Source organism: Falco peregrinus, chromosome 3, assembly GCF_023634155.1.
Source record: "Falco peregrinus isolate bFalPer1 chromosome 3, bFalPer1.pri, whole genome shotgun sequence".
Lineage (NCBI taxonomy): Eukaryota > Metazoa > Chordata > Aves > Falconiformes > Falconidae > Falco > Falco peregrinus.
This window is the reverse complement of record NC_073723.1, coordinates 113,603,198-113,624,238: the sequence shown is the minus strand read 5'-3', so window position 1 is coordinate 113,624,238 and position 21,041 is coordinate 113,603,198. Positions and strand designations below refer to the sequence as shown.

The 21,041-nt window shown below is 38.3% G+C and overlaps 1 protein-coding gene across 5 annotated transcripts in view; it reads left to right on the top strand.

Moving 5' to 3' along the window:
• Positions 1-21,041, top strand: part of UBE4B (ubiquitination factor E4B) — a 40,634-nt gene that overhangs the window by 6,406 nt on the left and 13,187 nt on the right. For 2 of the 5 annotated variants that reach the window (XM_055800648.1, XM_027787418.2), the window contains 13 exons: positions 4,009-4,144; positions 4,685-4,772; positions 7,136-7,280; positions 8,093-8,321; positions 8,781-9,191; positions 13,350-13,491; positions 13,990-14,090; positions 15,206-15,320; positions 17,191-17,274; positions 18,844-18,900; positions 19,274-19,390; positions 19,502-19,600; positions 20,081-20,194. In XM_055800648.1, the coding sequence (XP_055656623.1) occupies positions 4,009-4,144; positions 4,685-4,772; positions 7,136-7,280; positions 8,093-8,321; positions 8,781-9,191; positions 13,350-13,491; positions 13,990-14,090; positions 15,206-15,320; positions 17,191-17,274; positions 18,844-18,900; positions 19,274-19,390; positions 19,502-19,600; positions 20,081-20,194 (1,838 nt within the window). Of the gene's footprint in view, positions 1-13; positions 3,795-4,008; positions 4,145-4,684; positions 4,773-7,135; positions 7,281-8,092; positions 8,322-8,780; positions 9,192-10,063; positions 10,178-13,349; positions 13,492-13,989; positions 14,091-15,205; positions 15,321-17,190; positions 17,275-18,843; positions 18,901-19,273; positions 19,391-19,501; positions 19,601-20,080; positions 20,195-21,041 lie in introns of those variants that run through there. The other 3 variants (XM_055800650.1, XM_027787417.2, XM_055800649.1) reach the window with 3 other exon arrangements.

The window sequence follows — 21,041 nt, the reverse complement described above, 5'->3', positions numbered from 1 at the left end:
TTTGTATTTGCAAATTTCACTGTTCACAGGAGTGAATGCAAGTAGGGTATGTACAAATGGTGTTTGTTTCAGATGACACAAATAATGCCCCATCTATTCAAATCAGACAAATAGAGAAGGCATGGAAAGTTGGGAGAGTTCCTCTATAGAGAGGCAAAGACAATATTCTTGATATATAATAACACTTTGACCTAAAAAAAAAAGTAATTTTGATTTAAAATTGGCTATCTTGGAAATCAGAACAAATCGGCATATTTTCCAGTTATTGTGATCTTTTGTATGAAAATTTAAATTGTTTTGCTTGTTGTGTTACTAAGCCAAGAGGTTCACAAAACCAATCTCAAAACAAATGTGATGATTGTTTTGAACAGGTTGTAATTTGATAGAATTTTTTTTTTCAGTGCTCCTTGATAAGCATGCAGAATTCTTCATGTTTACCTGTTTGCTTTCTGAAATTTTATTTTTTCCCTTTTGCAAGTACAGTAATTTACAGGCGTAAATCTTTAATTACAGCGCTGTTTTGAAACACCTAGAAGTGACTCCTTCCTGCTTATTTTGTTGCCTTGTATCCAAAGCAGGACAGAGAAAAGCTGTCAAAAACATTTCCTCAGAAAAGCTCATTGCGGCTGGAATTTAATACTCTGTATTGTGCTCATGGTTATAAACAGTGACCCAGAAGCAAACGTGACTTTTTTCTTTTTTTTTTAAGAGAAGTGCAGAGTTCACTTACTGTGTTTGCTCAGTCTGTGGTTATGTGACTGTTTTAATCTGTCTTGCGCCTGACTCCTGCTGAAAGGAGCATTTCTCACTGCCTCTCCCTCTGCTGACCATAGCAACTGTGTGGTGAGTTGGGTCATGGACTTAATCCAGATGAAAACTAACCTAGGAAAAATAAATGGTTGGTTTTCAAATAGATGGGGTCTTGGTCCATCTCACTGCACAGCTGTATCCACAATAATGCCGACAGAGAAGGAGGTGTGGAAGCATGCACCTGTATGTTTGCGTATTGGCAGACCGGTTTATCATGGTTTGAAGTGGTCACATGGCGAAGACCTTAGAGACTTCTGCGTTTAAGAATTCATCTGTCTGCACTGGACAGTACCGAACCATACAAAGGTGGTTGATGACCAGAAGCAGAAGTTATCTGGTCTGTATAGTGTTTGCCATTCATTGCAGCAGTTTAATAATGCGAGTCTCTCACACCAGGGTAAGAGATAGAGTTAAGTTGGGGAATAGATCAGGAAAAAAACCATTCACAATGTTTTCTGCTGTATTTATTTAGCATAAATGAAGACTTGGCTAACACTGTGTGGTTTGCAGGAGTTCATTTGAGCAGTAGCCTAAAATGACTGCAGAGGATTTTAATTCATTTGGACATACAGAGAGCAGTCCCAGCAGAATAATGTCCTTGTAAGCATCCATTTTTATAAGAAGTTGCACGTCATGGTGAGATCAGGCTTACGCACGAATTTAGTGAGAAATACGATCCTTACTTTGTATGTGTTTTGAAAATACTTCGGGGAGCCTGAAGAGATTGTATCAGTGACAGCCACACACACTGGGTATGCGGTCTTCATAATTTTTGCACATCTCTATGCTGTTGTCTATCTGTTTGGTTTTTTGTTTGTTTGGTTTTTTTTTTTTTAAGGCAAAGTGGAACTTCACGTCAGGTAATTTTTACTGTATACCTGATTCAGCAAAGTACAGATGCAACTAAATCCCGGAAAAGGTGGTAGGTAGGACAGTTTGCTTGAGTTTGCTTACGAGCGCTGCAGTGTAACTGTTACAGTATGTTTTCCTGGCAGTGGGAGTAAGACCCCAAGGAAATGTAGAACAAGGCAGTTCTCCACTCGGGTAAAGCCGTGTTTGCTCTGGTCTCTTTATCCACTGCCTTAGCTAGCTTTTTCTTTGGGAAGGGGGAGGAGGAGAGGGAGGACTCAAGGAAGGCTGCCCAGTTGTGGTTGATGAGGTACTGAAGGAAAACCAGGCTGTACCGGGACTGCCTGACCTGACCTCCCGCGTGCTGGGTGCCCTGCTGAAGGCAGCCTTCCCCTGCCATGGGCAGCCTGGTTCTGCTGGGTGTTCTCTCTAGGGAAGCTGCATCACCAAGCAGTTCTGCTTTTGACAATTGCTTTTATTTAACCTGACTGACCTGAGCAGCTTTGCTTTGTTCAGATGCTATACTTAATATTTCTGTATCCTTGGTTTTGTGGAGAAACTGTACTAAGCTTTTGGCCTGTACCTTGTGCAAGGGGTTTCAGTGTCAAAGCTGTACTACACATCACTAAAATTCCAGGACTAGAGGAAATGGCCATTTAGAACTGAAATGGAGTTTTCCTTGACATTTTTCTGCTTCCTGGGTGAAATCTTTTGCAGATACTTAATACTGATACTGAAATATGCTGGAAACCTAATGGGCTGAACGATGGTGTTTGAATGTTGTTTACAAATGAATGATAATACCTAGATACAGCCCTGAAGTTACTAACCAAAGCGTAGAAGCTTTCAACAAAACTCCGTAAAACCTAACATGTAGTAAATATTTTGTGATGTGTGATTTCCAGCGTAATATAAGGAGTTAAATATAAACTGGTTTTGTACCCAGGGAAGTAAAATAGGAGTTTCAGAGCAGTAGAATGACATGACTTTTCTGGCCTCCTATGCCGAGTATCTCGTTTTTCAGCAAGCTGTCTTTTAAATGGTTTTTTCCTGCCTTCTGCAGTTTTGTTCCTGTAAAAATGAATTGTTTCAAGACCTAGGGAAGCTTTGGGAAGGGTGCGCAAAAACAAACAGCTTGTGTCAGAGAGCATAATCCTGATTTGTTCTGTTTTGCTGCCCCCACTGTTAACTTCAGAATGTGTTGCCACCATAAACGTGGGACAAACTTGCACTTGACAGTAGTAACACTGCAGTGCAGCCAGTGCTGGAATTCAAAAATAGGCTGTCATTCAGGTTTTACACTTCTCACCTGAAACCTAATACTGTTTGGGGAATGTCTTAGTAAACTGTAGGCAGAAGAGCTAAAAGGAGTGAAATTCACTGCTGCTTTCTTTTTAAACAGGCAGGTGAATAATACCTTTTTTCTCTCCCTTCAAGAAGTCTGTTTAGTGATATGCAAATACCTGATATTGATAAAACTACAGTTGCAGCTTGCAAGTAATGCTATTTATTATAAACCAGTGTCACTAGGCACAAACTTTAGGAATAGACTACTACACTTAAAAGCCCTCTCTGTTTAGGTGCTTTCAGAACTCATTCAACTTGCTGTGTTACTGGATGGAAGGCTTTTTCTGCATTGTTTGGAATTATGCATATAACTTTTTTCCTATCACACTAGTATCTACTACTTCTCTGAAGAAGTCTTTGTTGCAAAGTGAATCCATCTGTTCATACCCTGATGCTTATCAGCCCTGCTCCAGGGCCGTTACATCAGTCTCCATTTGTTGGTGTTCCACTTGGTGCATGTTGTTAGGACTTCTTGGATGCTTACTTTATCCCTGTGGCGAGGGAAAAGTACAGGTAATATCAGAATAAATTGTGGGAGGTTTTGTGGAAGATGGCACCGCTCACATTAGCTTGTTCTGTATCCTCACCCAAGTTAACGCCATTCTAATGACCCAGTGTGAAGCCCTGTTCTGATGGGACAGGCTTTAGTGGGGCTTTGACAAAGTCTTAAGGTAGTGCACAGAGCAATCTTAAAAGAGGTAATTTTGCTAGTGGTTTTTTTAATGGCAGTGAATCTCTGAGCACTTCATGGATGCAAATTCAGTTCCGTCTTCTGCCTTGTAATGCAGGTAAGCATTCCTGTATTGTTGCTGCAAGGGCAGGTAGAAAATGTGATTATTTGTAGTCAAATGTGGATATTAGTAACGTTTATTTCCTAATGCATTACTGAGAATGCTTAAGAGCTGTCTTGAAAAGCAGTATTTCTTCTCCTTTTCTATCCAAATAATTGTGTAGTGCTCTCTCATCTCTCTAGTAGTAATCTTGGTGGTGCCTTTTCTCTAGGAGTAGCCCACCGAAGCCAGAGCAGCGAAGGAGTGAGTTCACTCAGCAGTTCTCCATCTAACAGCCTTGAAACACAATCTCAGTCTCTCTCTCGATCTCAGAGCATGGATATTGATAGTGTCTCCTGTGAGAAAAGGTAAAAATGCAGCTTGTATAAGCTGGCAAATATTGCACAATGCTAATCATCAAAACAACTTACACAGGAAAATACTCGGCCACTTCTCACTACCAGCTGTGTTAATGCAATAGGGTTTAATGCTTAAAAATGACCCACTTTAGAAAAAGCGTTACAATGGTCTAGTCTAGTTTTAATGGGAATTCCTGACCTAAAGTGATAAAAGACACAAAGCATTGTCTTAGACATTGTGATGAGTGTTTCTGGTGGGGGACAATTCAGCTACTCTGTTTAAAAAAGAAAAGCTTTTGGGATGTGATGGCTGTATAGTTTGTATTGCCTGCTGAAGAAATTTAGAATTGTGTTTCTTGAACTCAATGTAATATGAGAAGCATTTATCAGCTGGTGATTTTAATTGCTGTTTGTACATATGGCTGTTTCTGTTGAGTTGGTTTTCCTCTGCCGCTTCTACTTAAGGTGACATTCTTTCAGTCAGCATCTTACAGAGGACTGGCTGCAGCTTTCTACAAGTTAATGGGCTTCTCTTATTTCCACTTACAGTATGTCCCAGGTAGATGTGGATTCAGGAATTGAAAACATGGAGGTTGATGAGAGCGATCGCAGAGAGAAAAGGAGTCTGACGGATAAGGTTAGTGTTTTGTGTTGGCTGGATGGAGCAGTAATACGAAGCTTTAGCTTACAGTGAGTTCAGTTACGTCTCTACTTTGAATACATGCTTTTGAGAGGATGGAACTAGCTCTCATGTCATCTGCGAACCATTTCTTCACTAATTTCCTCATAAAAATTTGTGGGAAGGAAAAGTTAAAACTTCCAATATCAAAGCTGCGTTTCAGTTGTCTCAAATTGATTTATCAATGATATTTGCAAACTCCGAAGAAAATGTTTTTGTTATACATCCTACAGCAGTGATGTGTTGATGCCCAGGTGTGTTTTCTTAATGCGCAGTAGACCTGAAGAAATATTTCTTAACACACTGAAGATTGTTGCGGCTTATTTGTATTGTATAGCATTTAGACATCTCCTAACAAAGCATTGCTTCAGGTGTTACATATGCTGGCATAATGCTATGTAATAAGGTTTTCTAAATGATATTATAAGAAAAATAAATAATATTTGGCTTTCAAGGTTTAAACAGGTGGTAGAACCCTTTAAAGTAGAAGAAGCAAGCAAGCAAGTGTAGAGCTCTAACTCACTCCTGAAGTTGTCCTCAGTGTCATTTGATTTTAAGGCTCACGTGAAATACAGCCATAAAGAAATGGGATGACACTGTAGTGGAGAGAAGTTTCTACAGTTCTTGCAGTGCTCATTAGATGTCTTTGTTTATTCCTGCACTGTCAGTAATAAGGTCAGTTGGTAAAAGCCTGGCTTAAAGCCACGTAGCAGTGACCCCGCTGCAGAATCCTTTCCAGCCAATTCCTAGCTGCAGTCGGGCAGCTTGTATTGTGCTACTGTGCAATAAATAGCTTGGAATCAAGGACAGTCTTGAAGCAGAGGGGAGGGGGAGAGCAGTGGAAAGTAAAATAAAGCTTTGCAAACTTGGTTCAGTTCCACTTACTCATTTGGAGATACCAAAATGTTAAGTGGATAGGAGACAGCGTAGTCTTCATTTATGGGCAAATTTTTTTTTTGCCTGGTTATCTGCACTGAAGATGATGTCAATAATAAGCCTTCTTTGCAGAAATGAGCAGAAGTACTTGAAAACAGTAGAATAATACTAGAGTCATTAAGTCAATAAAAATATATGAATGTGCCAAAATTTATGGTTTATTAAATGGTTTGAAGGAAAGCTTTTGAAAAGGGTATAGTGCTGGTAGTTGCTGGAAATCTCTGGTAGATCTAGGCTTACCTGGTGGCTATTATGAGGTCTCAAATTAAAGGAAGAAAGGGAGCTTTTTAGTGGCAACCTTTTTTTTTTTTTTTTTTTTTTTTTTTTTTCAGTCTGCATTTTGTTCTTCCTCATTGACTTATTTTTTCTAAAGGAAAAAGAGTATTACTATCTCAAGAAGTATGATACATAGCAGTACAGTGTGCAGTTGTATTAGTCAACTGTCAGAATATTTTTTTTTTTTTTTTTTTTTGTCTTGTAAATCTCTACAACTCTTGCAGGAGAACTCTGGGAGAAAAATCACCTTGAAGCTAAAACTTCCCCATCTTTGAAATTCTCTGCAGCTGAATTGTCTGTTCTGTGTGTTATGTTGTTTTTACAGTATTGGTAGAAGAGCATAGGGCAGGACAGAGTTATGTTGCTGGCTTGTCATGAATGTTACAGAGTGTTTTTCAATGCTACCTCTCCTCACATTGCAGGGGTAATTACTTGAGTTTCATTTTTCTGTATTCCACCATGTTTTCAGGTGCGTGCTTAAAGCTGCCTTGGGATTGCAAGAGTGCTCCCCTGCAGCCTTTGCTACCACTGTATAGTATCTATAGTATATGGTAGCATTCTTTTTAGAGAAACTAGTTTTTCAGTTTGAGCACAGTTTACGTGATCTTCCTTTTTTGGAAGAAAGGGGAACAAAGGCAAATTCTTGAGTCTTTTGTCCTGTCCTGACTTCATTCAAGTGAAAGATGTCTTTATCTTGGGCAAAGAAAAGAAAGCAGAAGAGATGTGGGGAAGCTCGCTCCTTCCTGTGCTTTCAATTCTACAAGAAACTCTTAAAATACCTGGGCATAATGAAATCCCCAAATAATTCCTTAAAGCAGAAGTATCTTGGTTAATTTTTTTTTTCTTGGTATACTGTTTTCAAATGTGTTTTGGGAATTTGCTCCCTATGGGATTTGTGTATTTCTGCTACATCTTTTCTGCATCTCTTGTGTTTGTTTGGGGTCTTTCCAAATAGATTTTCACAAATATATCTATAGGCCTTCATAAGTACACAAAATCTGGCATTAAGAGTTAGTTGGAAGCTGTTTAAAGAAGACCTGCATCTGATTGTGTCTTGACTAACGATTGCAAATAAGTTGATTTTTATTTTTTTAACTCCCCCAACCAAGGAACCTCTGTCTGGGTCTGAAGTATCTGAGGAGCAAGCTTTACAGCTGGTCTGTAAGATCTTCAGAGTCTCTTGGAAGGACCGAGACAGAGATGTTATCTTCCTGAATTCACTCTCTGCCCAGTTTAAGCAGAACCCAAAGGAGGGTAGGTATATGAACCGTCACCATTGGTAGAGATTGTTTCGGTTGGGTGGAGTGTTCCCTACTGTCAGCTTTTTCTCCCTTTGCTACAATGCTTTAGTCACCCACTTGAGGTCTTTGCTTGATTTCAGCATCTGCTGTCAGCAGATGTAGCAGGAAATGGAATCCCCAAAAAGGAGCATGGACAGATTGGTTGTAGTTCGCGTTGTAGTCAGTCGCTCTGCTCTTGTTGGTTAGGTTTTCTGTTGTCAAACTAGTGTACTGATATTGCAGTGTTGCTGTATTTACTTTTTTTTTAGAAACCTTTACTGAACTAATGGGTTGTCTTTCATCATAATAGACATTTAGCAGTTAATTCGATAAGCTAAACATTCCTGGTTTTTTATATAACAAATTATATTTCCTATGTCTGCTACAAGATGTAACCAAAATCAAAATTGTTATTTTATGTGTAGGCATGCATGGGGGATGTGGGGGTGCATGCATGGGGTTTTTTTTCCCTTTCTTTATGATACAACTTGCCTAACTCGACAGCAGGTGGGAAAACATGAGAGGGACGGACAAGACAACTTTAATAATCAACAATAACAACATTAGGTCATCTATGATCTTTTGTACTTCCCATAAAAGTTATATTTTTGTGCAGCTGTAATTCCAGAACCTAGTTAATATAGACAGTGATAGACATGTCTGTTGGTTTTGCCAAAAGCAGCACTTAAATCACAGCAGTAAATTACTGTCCTTTTTAGTTGAAATCTCAGACCATGTGCAGATGAAGACAGTAGCTGAGGATACTAACTCTCTTATTCTTAACAGTGTTTTCAGATTTTAAGGACTTGATTGGGCAGATTTTGATGGAAGTGCTGATGATGTCCACCCAGTCAAGGGATGAAAACCCCTTTGCTAGCCTGACGGCTACATCGCAACCGATTGCTGCCGCTGCCCGGTCTCCTGACAGAAGCCTGATGTTAAACATGGGCTCTAACCCTGGGAACAGCCCTGTGTTCTGTAACGTGGGCTCCTTTGGTTCCAGTTCGTTATCCAGGTGACTTCTGATTATAACTGAATACTGATTTCACTTGAATATTCTTTGTAGACTAGAAGAGAGAGGGGTGTAGAAATGTCCCAAGAACAGTAAATAGAATAGATTTTTGAAGATCTTCACTCTTTTTTCATGTGAAGGACCCTCCATGTCACCATTTTTTATTGCTTTGCCATGGTTGTAAGTGTATTTGATAGGTTAAAGCCATGTAGCTGGTTCCTTCTGAGAAGTATCCCTAAATTGTGTCAGTGAAGGCTATGACTCTTTAAAAGTGTGTAGACTGTGACATAGTTTTATTAAACAACAGTAAAAAGGAGTAATGTGTGTGAGCTGCAGAATTATTGCTGAAGAGTCATCAGAAGGGCAAGGGCTTCTCTTGCTCATTTTTTCTTTTTCACCCTTTTTCTGCATATCCTAAATTGTTGCTTTTTTTTTTTCTTTTTTCCCCTGTAACTGGTTTAGTCTCTATGGGACTAGTCCAGCTCCTACTACCAATTTCACAAGCTATGTACCAATGACTGGTTCATCTCTTACCCCACCAGCCAGTTCAGTTGCCACTGCATCTGTGCCTTCCATTACTGTCAGCTCTCACCTCACAGCAACAAGCCCTTCTTGGATGCAGTCTGCTTCTCCGAGGTACCGGCCATACACCGTTGCCCATTCTGGAGGCTTTTCAGCTTCTTCCATCCCACGTTCCTTGAATATTTCCATCCCATCTAGTTCACCAAGTCCTCCAGCCATGGCTGCTAGCCCTCCAGCCATGCCAGTCATCACATCCAGACAGAGACCCACAGCAGTGGGTCCACCTTTGTTTACTGCTTCACCCAGTACCTTGCGCAGGCGTTCTTCTTTACTGAACAGGATTCCTTCTAGGTATTTCACAAGAGCAAAAGAGTGTGTTTAATGTGTGCTGTGCAGGGTGTGGCATAATCGTGCAATTTGAAAGAACTTATGTTTGTGCTGAGCTTACCCTACTTACCCTGAGTTGATTTCTGTGTTTTGGTTTGTGCTAATACATTGACTTGCTAACAAGCTGCCTTTGCCAAAATGTTAAACCTGCTTCTGTGAGCATTTGAGATGTAATGTAATTACTTTAAAGGTAGCAATATTGTTTGAATTTCCTCCTCTTATATCTGTTCCAGTGAAACTATTAGCTTTCTGTTCAGTTGCTACTGCTGGGTGGTAAACCAAACAGACCTCCTGCTTTGAAATCAGTTTTCTGAGTAGGACTTTAGTTAATTTGTTGAGAGCTGCTACTTGCTGGACTGTGTTAGCTTTGATTCCCTAGTGCGTAGATTTAAATTACAGATTAGCCTATTTCACCGTGCCATGCCAAGTACTACTGCATTATCTTCGTTGGCTGCTCCTGGAATCCCTAGTCCCTGCAGGAGGGAGAAACGAGCGTGCAAGGTTTTGAGACCATTACTTGGAAGTTCAGTAGCTTGGAATTGTAATACCTACTATTTGGTCATGTCTAATAATTCCCACTTTAGCTGTAATTTTTGTTAGGTTTATCAAAAATTCTTTTAAAATTTTCAGTTTGTGAACTTGCGGTGTTTTGATGCGTGACTAACTTGTAGTAGTGTAACAGAGCATGTTAGTATAGTCTTGGTTTTACTAACATGGAATTATCAGTTGTCTGCATGTTTAGAGAAGATGATTTTTGGCAGACTTGAAAAGCTACCATTCTCTTTTTCTTTTGCCTTAAAAAAATCTGATGGCCTTTTTCATTTTTGTTGTGGTAGTATATACGACAACCCTTTCTCCCTCCTTCTTCTTGCCGTTTCTGATGTGTCTGAGGACAGTAGTGATGAAGAAAATGAAGATGATGATTTTTCTTGTGTCCAGTTTGGGTCCAGGTATTGGAGAAAGAGAACGTAACCTGCATGTTTGGTTGCTTAGGAACTAACAGTCTGTGTAGTGTCAAGTGTTCTTCAGAGTAACTTGGGAAATTACTAAAGCCAAGGACATAACTTGGATGGGGTTTTAAGATGGCATATAAACACGTATAATGAATGCTAGTTGGCTCTTTTTTGAAGAGATGACTAAGATAAAGTAAATGTTAATCATACTGCCTTTTAGGTTTAATGAGCATAGTTTCTGAAATGGTGTTTCAGTGGAACTCATCATTGACTGTGTGAGTAGAAGGACTATTATTCACCCATGATTATAATTATAAACCCAGTATTACATCATGTGCATGTTTTCCTATCAAAAACTGGAAAATGAGGACAAAGGTTGTAGAAAAAGATGTGGCAAATAGCCAGCTCATGCAAACAGTATGATTCTGTTGAAGATTCATTGCTGCTTGGCAGCTGAGGCCATCTAGCCTGTAAAGAGACCTGAAAGTTTAAACTTTTCCTTTGACATCGTAAGTAGTAGAGGCTGATGTAGTTGGAAGAGCCAAGAATGGAGGGGGAAGAGCAGAATATTTTACTGTAAAACGGAGACTTACAAATCTTACAGCAAAGCCCTTTCATTTGTGTGACATTAAGATATATGAAAACAAAATGAGACTTTATATGGGTGAGTTCTGTTTTGAAACTAGCTGGATAGCTGTGCAGAACCCCCCGTACAACATTGGATATGCCAAGGGGGGAAAAAAGCATTTGGAAATGTAAACGCAGGGTAGGATCTTCTCTAGTTTTACATTCCATTGCGGAGTGATGCTGTAATGTCTTGGCTGATACAGAAATGTTTTCCCAAAGAAATGCCTTGTTCTTTTGTATTAACCCAAATTGGAGAAAGGAATAAATGGCTTTTATAGAAAACATGTATTATAGGAAGGCTTTTGTGAAAAACTGTACTTCTGTAGTCTTGCTAGTATCTTGAACACTTTCTGTGAGCGTTCAGTCCCCTGGCTATGATTGATGGTAGTTCTGAGTAAGACTGTGTGTATGTTGAACAACTGGGAGGAAAAGAGTTCCTTCAAGAATTTCAGTCCTCTTTGAAGCATTTTAGTTAAAGCAAAAGTTGGGGAAATCTAACTGCTCAAGCCTTCTAAAACTGAGCTAGTTCAAGAATTCAGGAAGTATCTTGTGATGTCAGGGAATGCCCAGAAAGACTTGGTGTGAGGTGGTCTTTCTCCCTCTAACTTTCCCATCTGTGATTGTTCCAGTGGTACATTGGGATGCTATGGCTAAAATCAGACTGTTGACTAGAAGACCTTTCAAGTAGCATCTCCCCTTTTCCCTTCCAGTCTAATTTCAGGAGAGTGAAGTTGGTAACATAGGTTTAGGGGTTTTTGTGTACATGAAGTTTAGGATTATTTTTGCCCACTGTTTCATTTTTATCCTGTTGGCATTTTAATCCAAATGTTAGATTGAGTTGGTAAGGATTTCTGAGCCTGCTGTGCTTCTGGAGTCTTAGTTCATGTCCTGGCATTCTACAGACAGCAGTAAGATGTTTGTTAAATTATAAACACAGTGACTGTATATTTATGCAACAACTTGCATTCTGAAAATAACAAGGCATTCAATATGTATATGAAGGATGTATGAGCTTTGCATTAGAATGATTTCAGTTAGTGCTGCAGTGAAATCATTAACAGAATGACTAAGTATAGAAGTAGTCGGATTTTTTTAACATAAATTAGGGTTCTTAAAAGGGTAACTTTTAAGCTGAATATGAGAAGTCAAGAAATTTAAAAGACTACAGAAAAGAAAATGTGTGTGATTTCATGGTTATTGAGTATTGTTTTAATAGAGCTGTTTTACATGGGTTATTTTTAATTGAATAACTGAAAAAAAAACCTCTGCAAAAAGGAATTGCTGCTATTAGAAGTTATGTTTCTTAACGTGCTGAGCTACCAGATGCTTAGCAGTAATAACCTTTCCCTGATCTATTGGTTGGACTATAAAGCTTGCATAATAGTGCAGCTCTATTATTAAAATGTAAATTATCTTATAGTTTAAAGGAAATTCCAGTTTTGACACAGTTTATAGTTGTAAATGTGTTTTCAAAAAAGCTGCATTTAAGGAAACAAATACTCTTTCTTTTCCAGTTTAAGATCTGGGGCTTAAACTGGTCTTCATTTAAATCCACCCTGACTGTACACAGACTTTGAGGAATAGCAGCAGACCATCCACGTAATTGCTACTTTTTAAATTCCATTTACATAAAGTGAATATGTCTTGTCTTAATTCCTTTCTGTAAAATGAGGATTTTGTTTTTAATTAGCTGTTAGAGAAGAATTCTGTTGAGATAACAAGTCTGAGATTGAGAGTTGTGGGGTCTGTTCTCACTTTTGTATTAAATTTCTCTCTTGTCTCAAGCATGGTTTGGTTTTGTGGATTTAGTTTTTCTGTTTACAATAGCAGTGTTCTCCCTCACCTCCACCCTGAGGCTGTGCTACTTAATGAAATGGCATATTTTACTGTAAGGGAATTGAAATGAGCCGAGTTGAAGTTAAATGATCTTTAATGTGGAAATTTTAAAAGCAGCAGTTGCTTTGATGTATTGCCTCCTGTTTTGTTTATTCTGCTTCCTTAGAACTTATAAAGTTGTTGTCTGTAGCCTTGTCTGTCAGCTAAGGTCTCTTCCCTGCAGCGAGGGCATCTTGCCCTCCATGGGTTGGCTAGCCGTAACGCCGCTGGTGAAGGATCTGCTGTTGCCGATGCTGTGTGCCGAGACTGTGGCATGGAAGTGGTGTGATGCTGTGAGCATCTGAACAGTTTTGATATCGGGTACAACTTAAAGGCTGTTCATTTACAGTGTGGCCATGTGAGAACAAGATTTCTGGATTCCCATTAGTCGTGCACCTCATTGCTGTCTTTCAGATACTTACTCCTTTAATAAGATAACTGATTCTACAGTCATGTTACAGTACAGCTGAACTTCCAGAGTTGGTCAAACTGTTAAATGGAGAGCTCTCCATAGATCACAAAATGTTCTTAACTATTGAGCCGTGTGTGATGGGATGGAGTCTTCAGAAAACTGGCAGAGGAAGTCAAGAGCTCATGAATTGTTTGATTGTGCACAAGTGAAGAACTGCTCCTAATGCTTTGTTTCTTCTTCTTGTGTGTTTTAAAGTATGGGAGGCTCTGGCAGCTCAAGTGTTTCAGATTCCTGCAGTGACCACTTCACCATTGAAAATTGTAAGGAGACAGAGATGCTGAACTACCTCATTGAGTGTTTTGACAGAGTTGGGATAGAGGAGAGAAAAGCACCAAAGGTATACTTCCGTTGAGTAGTTATCAGTGCTGTCACAGACACTCCTTTTACTATTTAGTGGGGAAAGTTGGTGAAAATTGATAGTTGTTTCTTGATGGCTTCATTGTAGAAATAGATGTATAGAGTTTATAAGGTCCATTTGACTGTTATTAATTCATATTTGAATCACATCTGTTTTGCATCTCTAAGCACTGTTAGAAACTGTCCTTCTCCTTTTGGTTTACTGCGTTTTACCCAAGTTCATTCCATGTAAAACATACTTTTGTGAAACCAGCTCCCTATCAGCATTCTATATTGTGCTTTAATCTCTTGTCTCTGGGGAAAAACCAAATAATCAACACTATTTATATATAATCTGAAAGGTTTTTAGCTGGAGTAGTACTACTCTTAGTTTGCACATTATACTCACACTGCATGAATAAAGAATACTATCATATTTCCTGTCTGTTCTGTCTCTGAACACTTCCAGTTTGTATTAAAATAAAGTTATTTTTATCAGATGTGTAGCCAGCCAACAGTTAGCCAGTTACTGAGCAACATCCGATCACAATGCATTTCACATGCTGCTTTGGTGCTACAGGGATCCTTAACACAACCAAGGTAAATAAAGCTGATGTTTATCACGAAAGTTAGACTGCTCTGGGATTTTTTTGTTGGAGCAGGATAAATTTACGTGCCAGAAGTAGTTTATTGCTTTACCATGGGAGGCTGTTTTTCCCACTGATATGTTGGTGGAGAGCAATTTGTGTTTTCTGATTGTGTTTGAGTAAAATCATCCAGGTTAATTTGAACAGATTAAGTGGAGGATTTGAGTTAACCAAGCTGTTTTTTGCCTTACCTCAAGCAAAAACTGTTCTACTTGCAGATTGTTGGGGCACTGCTCCTGTGAAAGTCAGTAATGAGTAGAGCTGCATCTGAGAAACAGTCTTATCAAAACAGTAGCAAAACCTGCTGAAGTGCCATAGCACTTGTTTACTTCAGAGAGGTTACCATAACAGATTTGGTAACGTAAATCTGTGTGTAGACATTCTAGCTACGTCACAACTCTCAGATTTCAAGTGCGGTTAACTAGCAGCCTGTTTAGTTGGAATGGTAATTTTAAAAAAAAATATGTGATTTATTAAAATCTGCATAATTTTATATTTGTGTTTCCAAATGATACTTCTGTAATCTTCAAAGGTGCACCAGTTTTCCACTATGCTTTGAGATTTGTTTTGTCTTTACATGAATCAATGTTGACATCAGAGTAAGTTTTATATATATAATAAGGGAAAAGATACTTTTAAAAAGATCTGAGGGAGCAGTTAAAAGTAATTACTGTATTAATTCAGAAAAGACTAATGTTATGCTCTGCTCTTAATCTGGAAAAACAAACATAAAAAAATGTTGTTCCTTCACTAGCTGAGTTTAACAAAGGGTTTTTTTTATTGGAGAGGAGTAGAGGGGAGAACCAAATACTACACAGAAGCTGTTATTTTTTTCCAGCCTCATTAAACTAAGGTGTGATGTTGGCAGCACAGTCTGTTTCAGAATAACCTTTCCACAAGTAACTTGAGAAGACAAGGTTAGTTACTTCTGAAAGGAGTAGGTGTGTCTACATATTGATAATGTGCTTTCTTGGCACATCCTTAAATGTGATTACTGTGACACTTCTGCAAATACTATGCAAATAATCAGTAGTTTTGGATTTTTGTTTTTTTAAAATACAAATAAAGGTCATTGCAGCAGCAGTCTTTGCTGGTACCATATATGCTGTGTAGGAACCTCCCATTTGGCTTCATCCAGGAATTGGTGAGAACAACTTACCAGGATGAGGAGGTGTTCAAACAGGTAAGGTATAGGTAAAAAAATAAATGTTATATTGTACAATTCTGCTACTTGCAATATACAGGAGGGTGGATTTAGAGAGGTTTATTCTGCATGTCACGGTTCTGTATCTGTTACTTCAGGGGCTAGCAACGTGTTAAACAGTTGCAGTTTGTTCTTTTTAAATTCATTTAGCATTTTGTGAAAAAGACCAATTTTCATTGTTTGCTGGTTCTAATTACTAAAAGTGCCTCTGTTAACAAGCAGCATACATTTACGTAATGTTGAAGTGAACTGCACAGAACATGCAGGCATGTATTATGGGATTGATCTTGGGTTTTCATCCTTCTGTGCTTCTCTATGAAATAACCTAAAAATGTGTGTGTAATACAGCAATCCTCTATAATCATACTCAGAAAGATTTATTGGTTTTGCTGTCTTTATACTTTATACTTCTTTGCAATTTTTAATAGTTTGCATCTGAAGTGCTAAGAGCATTTTACAAATCCTAGTCCATTAAGTCTTCATATTTTACAGAGGAGATGACTGATAAACATTAGATGGTTTATTCTGTGTGTCAGAGTAGTTCACTGAGGTGATAAAAAATTGGAACTGATGGTAGTGATTAAGACACAAAGCTACCAAACTGCTTCTAGCCTGTATAAAGTTAAAGCAGATCAGTAAGGTTGTGATTATCTCTAATTAGCACTCCTGCAGTATTATGTGACTTAGCTGTGAAGGGGCCTTCAGAATGACATTTGAGCCTTCCAATTTTAAAAAACCTGACATTGGTTAATTTTTTTGTAGTGCAAGTATCTTTTAATAATTTGTATTTCTGTCTGGACACCTTTTAGTAGAGGTTCATGCAACTGAAAGTACATTTAAGACTGTGAAAAAGTGGTTATAGGAAGTGTTAAACGTTACCTGCCCTGGAGGAGAGAACTATTCCTCTAGCTGAAGCAGACAACAACCTCATTATAGTCTTTTCATGTAATATAATTCAGTAATATTTTTGTCTCTTGATAGAAGCAATGCAATATACTTAAAATTCAGTGGGACCTCCTGTTGTAAAATTTCTGTAAGAGTTTATTTCGTGAGGGTATAGTTGTCAGATGTGTGTGATTGGAACTTGCTGATCAGGTGTAATTACTTTTGATTAATAAGTTCCTGTCATGTCACTTCCTCTTTTGTAACAGTTCTTGACTGCTGCTTATTATCTTTACTCTTACCACAGTTCAACTTAACAGCACAAAACCAACTTGCTGACATGAGATGCAAACTTAAAGCTATATTATTACGCCAACTGTGTAGGCAAATACATGATTACCCATTTGGGCAACCAAGTTGTTGGAGTTCTCTACAGAACTTGTGCTCTTGTTGGTGTATATGATACATGTGCTTGCACACATGCATACAGTATCTGCAGCGATGCTGTACGTAATGTGTGTGTGCTTCCACGTGCAGACAACCTGACGGAACACCACCTGGTATTTGTCAGCATGCTGACCTTACGATTTGTCAGCCCCAGCTTGTATCCGTTAGCTTTGGGTCCAAATCTAGATACCCATGTCTCTGGGGCTTTTTGGTTTGCAAAGTAACTGTCTGGAAACAAGTTAGAACACGATTAGGAAAAATACATACAAGTGCTTGGAAAGAAGTTCTTAAGTCATTATGCCCAGGCATCAAGTCAATACGTCACTCACTCTGTATCAAACAAGTTGGGTTTAAGCCTTTAGACCTAACTGATATAAATTTAAATAAAAGGTCTTAATTTTTCTTCTGCGTAACTCGCAGTATTTGAAGAATGAACAGGCACTTCACGCTGTGTACAGCAATAGTGTCGTTTGATTGCTTCCTATTTTTGAACAAAGTAATCTACCTTTGTTTTTTACAGATCTTTATTCCCATCTTACAAGGCTTGGCTGTAGCTTCCAAAGAGTGCTCCCTTGATAGTGACAATTTTAAATACCCCCTTATGGTAAGGACTGTTCATTTCTAGAAGCATTTATTTATGATTAATGATAACTTATGCATATTCTATACAAGATAAAATGTTCTTCAGTGTTTTGGGGATTTCTTTGATTAGTGGATTACTATAAAACTCTATGTTGGAAGCTTAATGTGAAGTGTGAGATGTGTAAAAGACCATTAAATAATATCTAAAGTGTAATGTACAGCATCTGTATAGTGGGATATCCAAATGTTTATATATATATTACTTTTCATAAGATTAATCAAATGGGTTTCATGATGCATACTAGCTACAACGCTGTGGATGGTTAAAAAATCCTGCTGAGCTGCTCCCAGTTTAAGTCTGGGAGATAAGGTCCGATATCCATGCCAGTGTTTAGACTCACTTCTGTATGTGGGAAACTAAAATCTATTTTAAACCCAAAATGATTTGAGTTGGTGAGTATTTACTGTAGAAAAACGTTGTAAAGTTCCCTGGCTGAAACGTTGAGAGTTTTATTTTTAGTTGTTTGTGGGGGTTTTTAGAGCGTACTTTAGTCCTAGATCTGCATCCCTCCTCTTGCTTTTATTGACAAAACAAAAAAAGTCTTCTGAAAAGCATGCTTGGCCACAAAAGACCAAGCTAAATTCTCAGCTAAATTGAGCACCGTCAGCTGACACCTTCAAATTTTATGGTCTTCGGCATATGACGCCCAAAAAGGCTGTTACATTTCAAGTTTAATTTGTACCTCAGGAAATTAGGTGGACTGGGGTGCTACAAATCAAATTGACTAAGTTACTCTGGTACTTTTGCAAAAATAACAATTTTTGCTGGTTCTGTGTTTTCCTCCTCTTCTGTTACTCCCTCCAATGTAAATTGCGAACTGTTACAAATTTGACTGTTGCCTACAAGTAACAGCTTCTTGAAAATTATACCCCATTTTGAACGTCTTGTAGTTGGCACAATGTGCAACAAAAGGCTGGAATAGTAGTTAGTAGCTATATAGTATAATTGAAGAATGAAAACATTATACAGGAGAAGTGGGATATGTGACAGCCTGCAGTATTACTGTGTTTTCAGAATCATATATTATAACTGCTTTCTTTTTTCTATGCTGCAGTTGAAAGTGAGTTAGAGATCTTGGATAGGATTCTTTGTTTCTGGCTTCTGTGTTCATCTGACATTTTTCCACTCTGATTCAAAAGACAAAGGCCTTGGTGTATGTATAGAACAATTGCTCTATTTATTATTGTTACTGACTTTCATGTGGCAGTTCAGGAGTCCAGCAAAGGCATTGTTATGTTCTGAACAAACAATTTGCACAGCTAATTTGTGAAATAAGTGCAATAATTTGCTATCCTGTGAGACATGTTAACTTTTTTGAGACAACTTGGAACAGATGTAAAATCTAAAATTGGAGCAGGGTGCACTCTAGCTCTGTTTGGACGTCCTCACCATTGTAGAAGGTGGAAGTTTTTCCACTGATTAAGGGAAAAAGGTTTGCCTCTTTCAGCTATTCACCTTAAGCTTGTTATTTGCAGGCAGGTTACTTAAGAATTACCCACAAAATTAATTGTTCTTGGGGTTTCTTTATAGGCACTATGTGAACTTTGTGAAATCAAGTTTGGGAAAACACACCCTATGTGCAGTTTGGTAAGTGTATGCAGTCTGACACACACACACACATACACACATACCCCCCAAGTTAAAAGACCCATGTAACTTTGGTTTCTTATGATCCACTTTTAGAGTTCTGAAGAACAGTATCAACAGGGGTTACTGTAGTATCTCATGCTAAACAGTAAACCGGTAAAGGGAGTCCTCCCTGAGGATTCAGGAGAACTGGGACAAACGAGACTTGCTTAGATTGCTGAAATATCGATGAGATGTTTCCATTTAGTTGTGAGCATGACAGAATGTTGAAGAATTGAGGGTGTATGGCAAACACTGAAAGGTGACAGTGCAGAGGAAGTAGTATGGCTGCTGTGGCAGCTTTAACTAACTTGCTATTTCTCCTGTTTTCTAGGTTGTCTCTTTGCCCTTGTGGTTGCCTAAATCTTTAAGCACAGGTGCAGGAAGAGAGCTGCAAAGACTTTCCTATCTAGGAGCCTTCTTCAGTCTCTCTGTCTTTGCTGAAGATGACGTAAGTGTTAAAGAAGGATGTTGATAGTTGCATGGTGGGGTCTTTTTGTTTGGGTTTTTTCCCCTTCCCCAATATGTTCAATACATTTGCCAATATTCATTCTAATTTCAGAACAAAGTAGTTGAAAAGTACTTCTCAGGACCTGCCATTACTCTTGAAAACACCCGGGTTGTTAGCCAGTCTTTGCAACATTACCTGGAATTAGCAAGGGTAAGTTTTCTCATATTTGGAGAAAATAAAAGCAAAATATTGTGGGGTTTTTGGTCTTGGCATAGATGAAGAATATAATCTAAAAAAAATAGCTTGTGTTAAACAACAGATCTATTAGGATATGGCTGAAGGGAATTAGCAAAAAAAAAAATAGTGCTACAAATATTTCTCTTAAGGCTGTAAGCCAATTCAGAAAATATCAAAACAGTTAGTCATGGGTTATAGTTTATGTTAAAGGACGATTAAAAAAATATTTGTTGGATTAGTAGTGTGTGTGTTTGGCTGATCTTCTGAATACATCTTTTCTGTAACTAATGTCGTAACTATTATATGCATTTAAAATTTGCAACAAGACCATAACAGAAGTTGTAGTTAGTTTTGTGGAATTTGTAGAACATAAAAAATACGGAGCAACAGAAAGCAGGAATGTGATGTTGAGAAGTATATGCAACCTGACAGAATGTTTCCTTGAAATTCCAGCAAGAGCTGTTCAAGATTCTACATAGTATTTTACTGAATGGTGAAACTCGAGAAGCCGCTCTCAATTACATGGCAGCTGTTGTCAACGCCAACATGAAAAAGGCACAAATGCAGGTAAATAAAGGGGAAGGGGAATGCTCTTCCTGTCATGCATGGATCTAGTCAGTGCACAAATCGCACTAGATGGCTTGTGCAACGTGACTCTTCAATGGAGGACAACAGAATTTTAAATGCCTGCTACAGCAGGCAAAAAGCCCGGTCATCAGTTATTACGTCTTTGAATATTTTTCCCATTTCAGAAATTGTTTTACCTATTTGATCTATTCATGTTTTTTCTTCTCTTAGTACTGACATGTCAGTTCATTAACAGCCATTCTTGCCCCACCCCCCCCTCAAATCTATGGGAGCTTCATTCCAATCATCTAGGTTTAAAAAAACTTATTTCCCAGCTGCTAAGTTGCTAGACTTTGTGTGGCTTCTGTAAAAGGCGTAATGCAGATAGAAACTGACACAGTTCCAGTGAGACAACAGGGATGTTGTTTTGCCATTGTTTAATTTATGCATTGCACTCGCTTCCTGCGACAAAAATCAGTGTGTGAATCCTGAACAACTGAAGTTTGCATTATTGTTGTATTTAAGTCCTCTTTTCAAAAGGAAACATTTGGAACTGTTACTAGGAATACTTGTGTGAAATTCCAGAGAAGAAGAAATAGAAACTTTACATTTAAGATAAAAATTATGAATTGAAGCTCAGCAACTATTTGAAACTTTTCTGTTGCTGTCTGTCTCTGTGGCAAATCATTCTTGAAAGAGGCCCTTTCAAATCGTTTTAATTTCTTAGGTCATCTTCTTCTGTTTGTATTTTTGTTTAATGTTCTTGAGAATGACTGCTTGAACCACAGAGAAAGGTAAAAAAAAGTGATCTTCCTGTTATCACAAAGGTCTCCCTACACATCCGCAT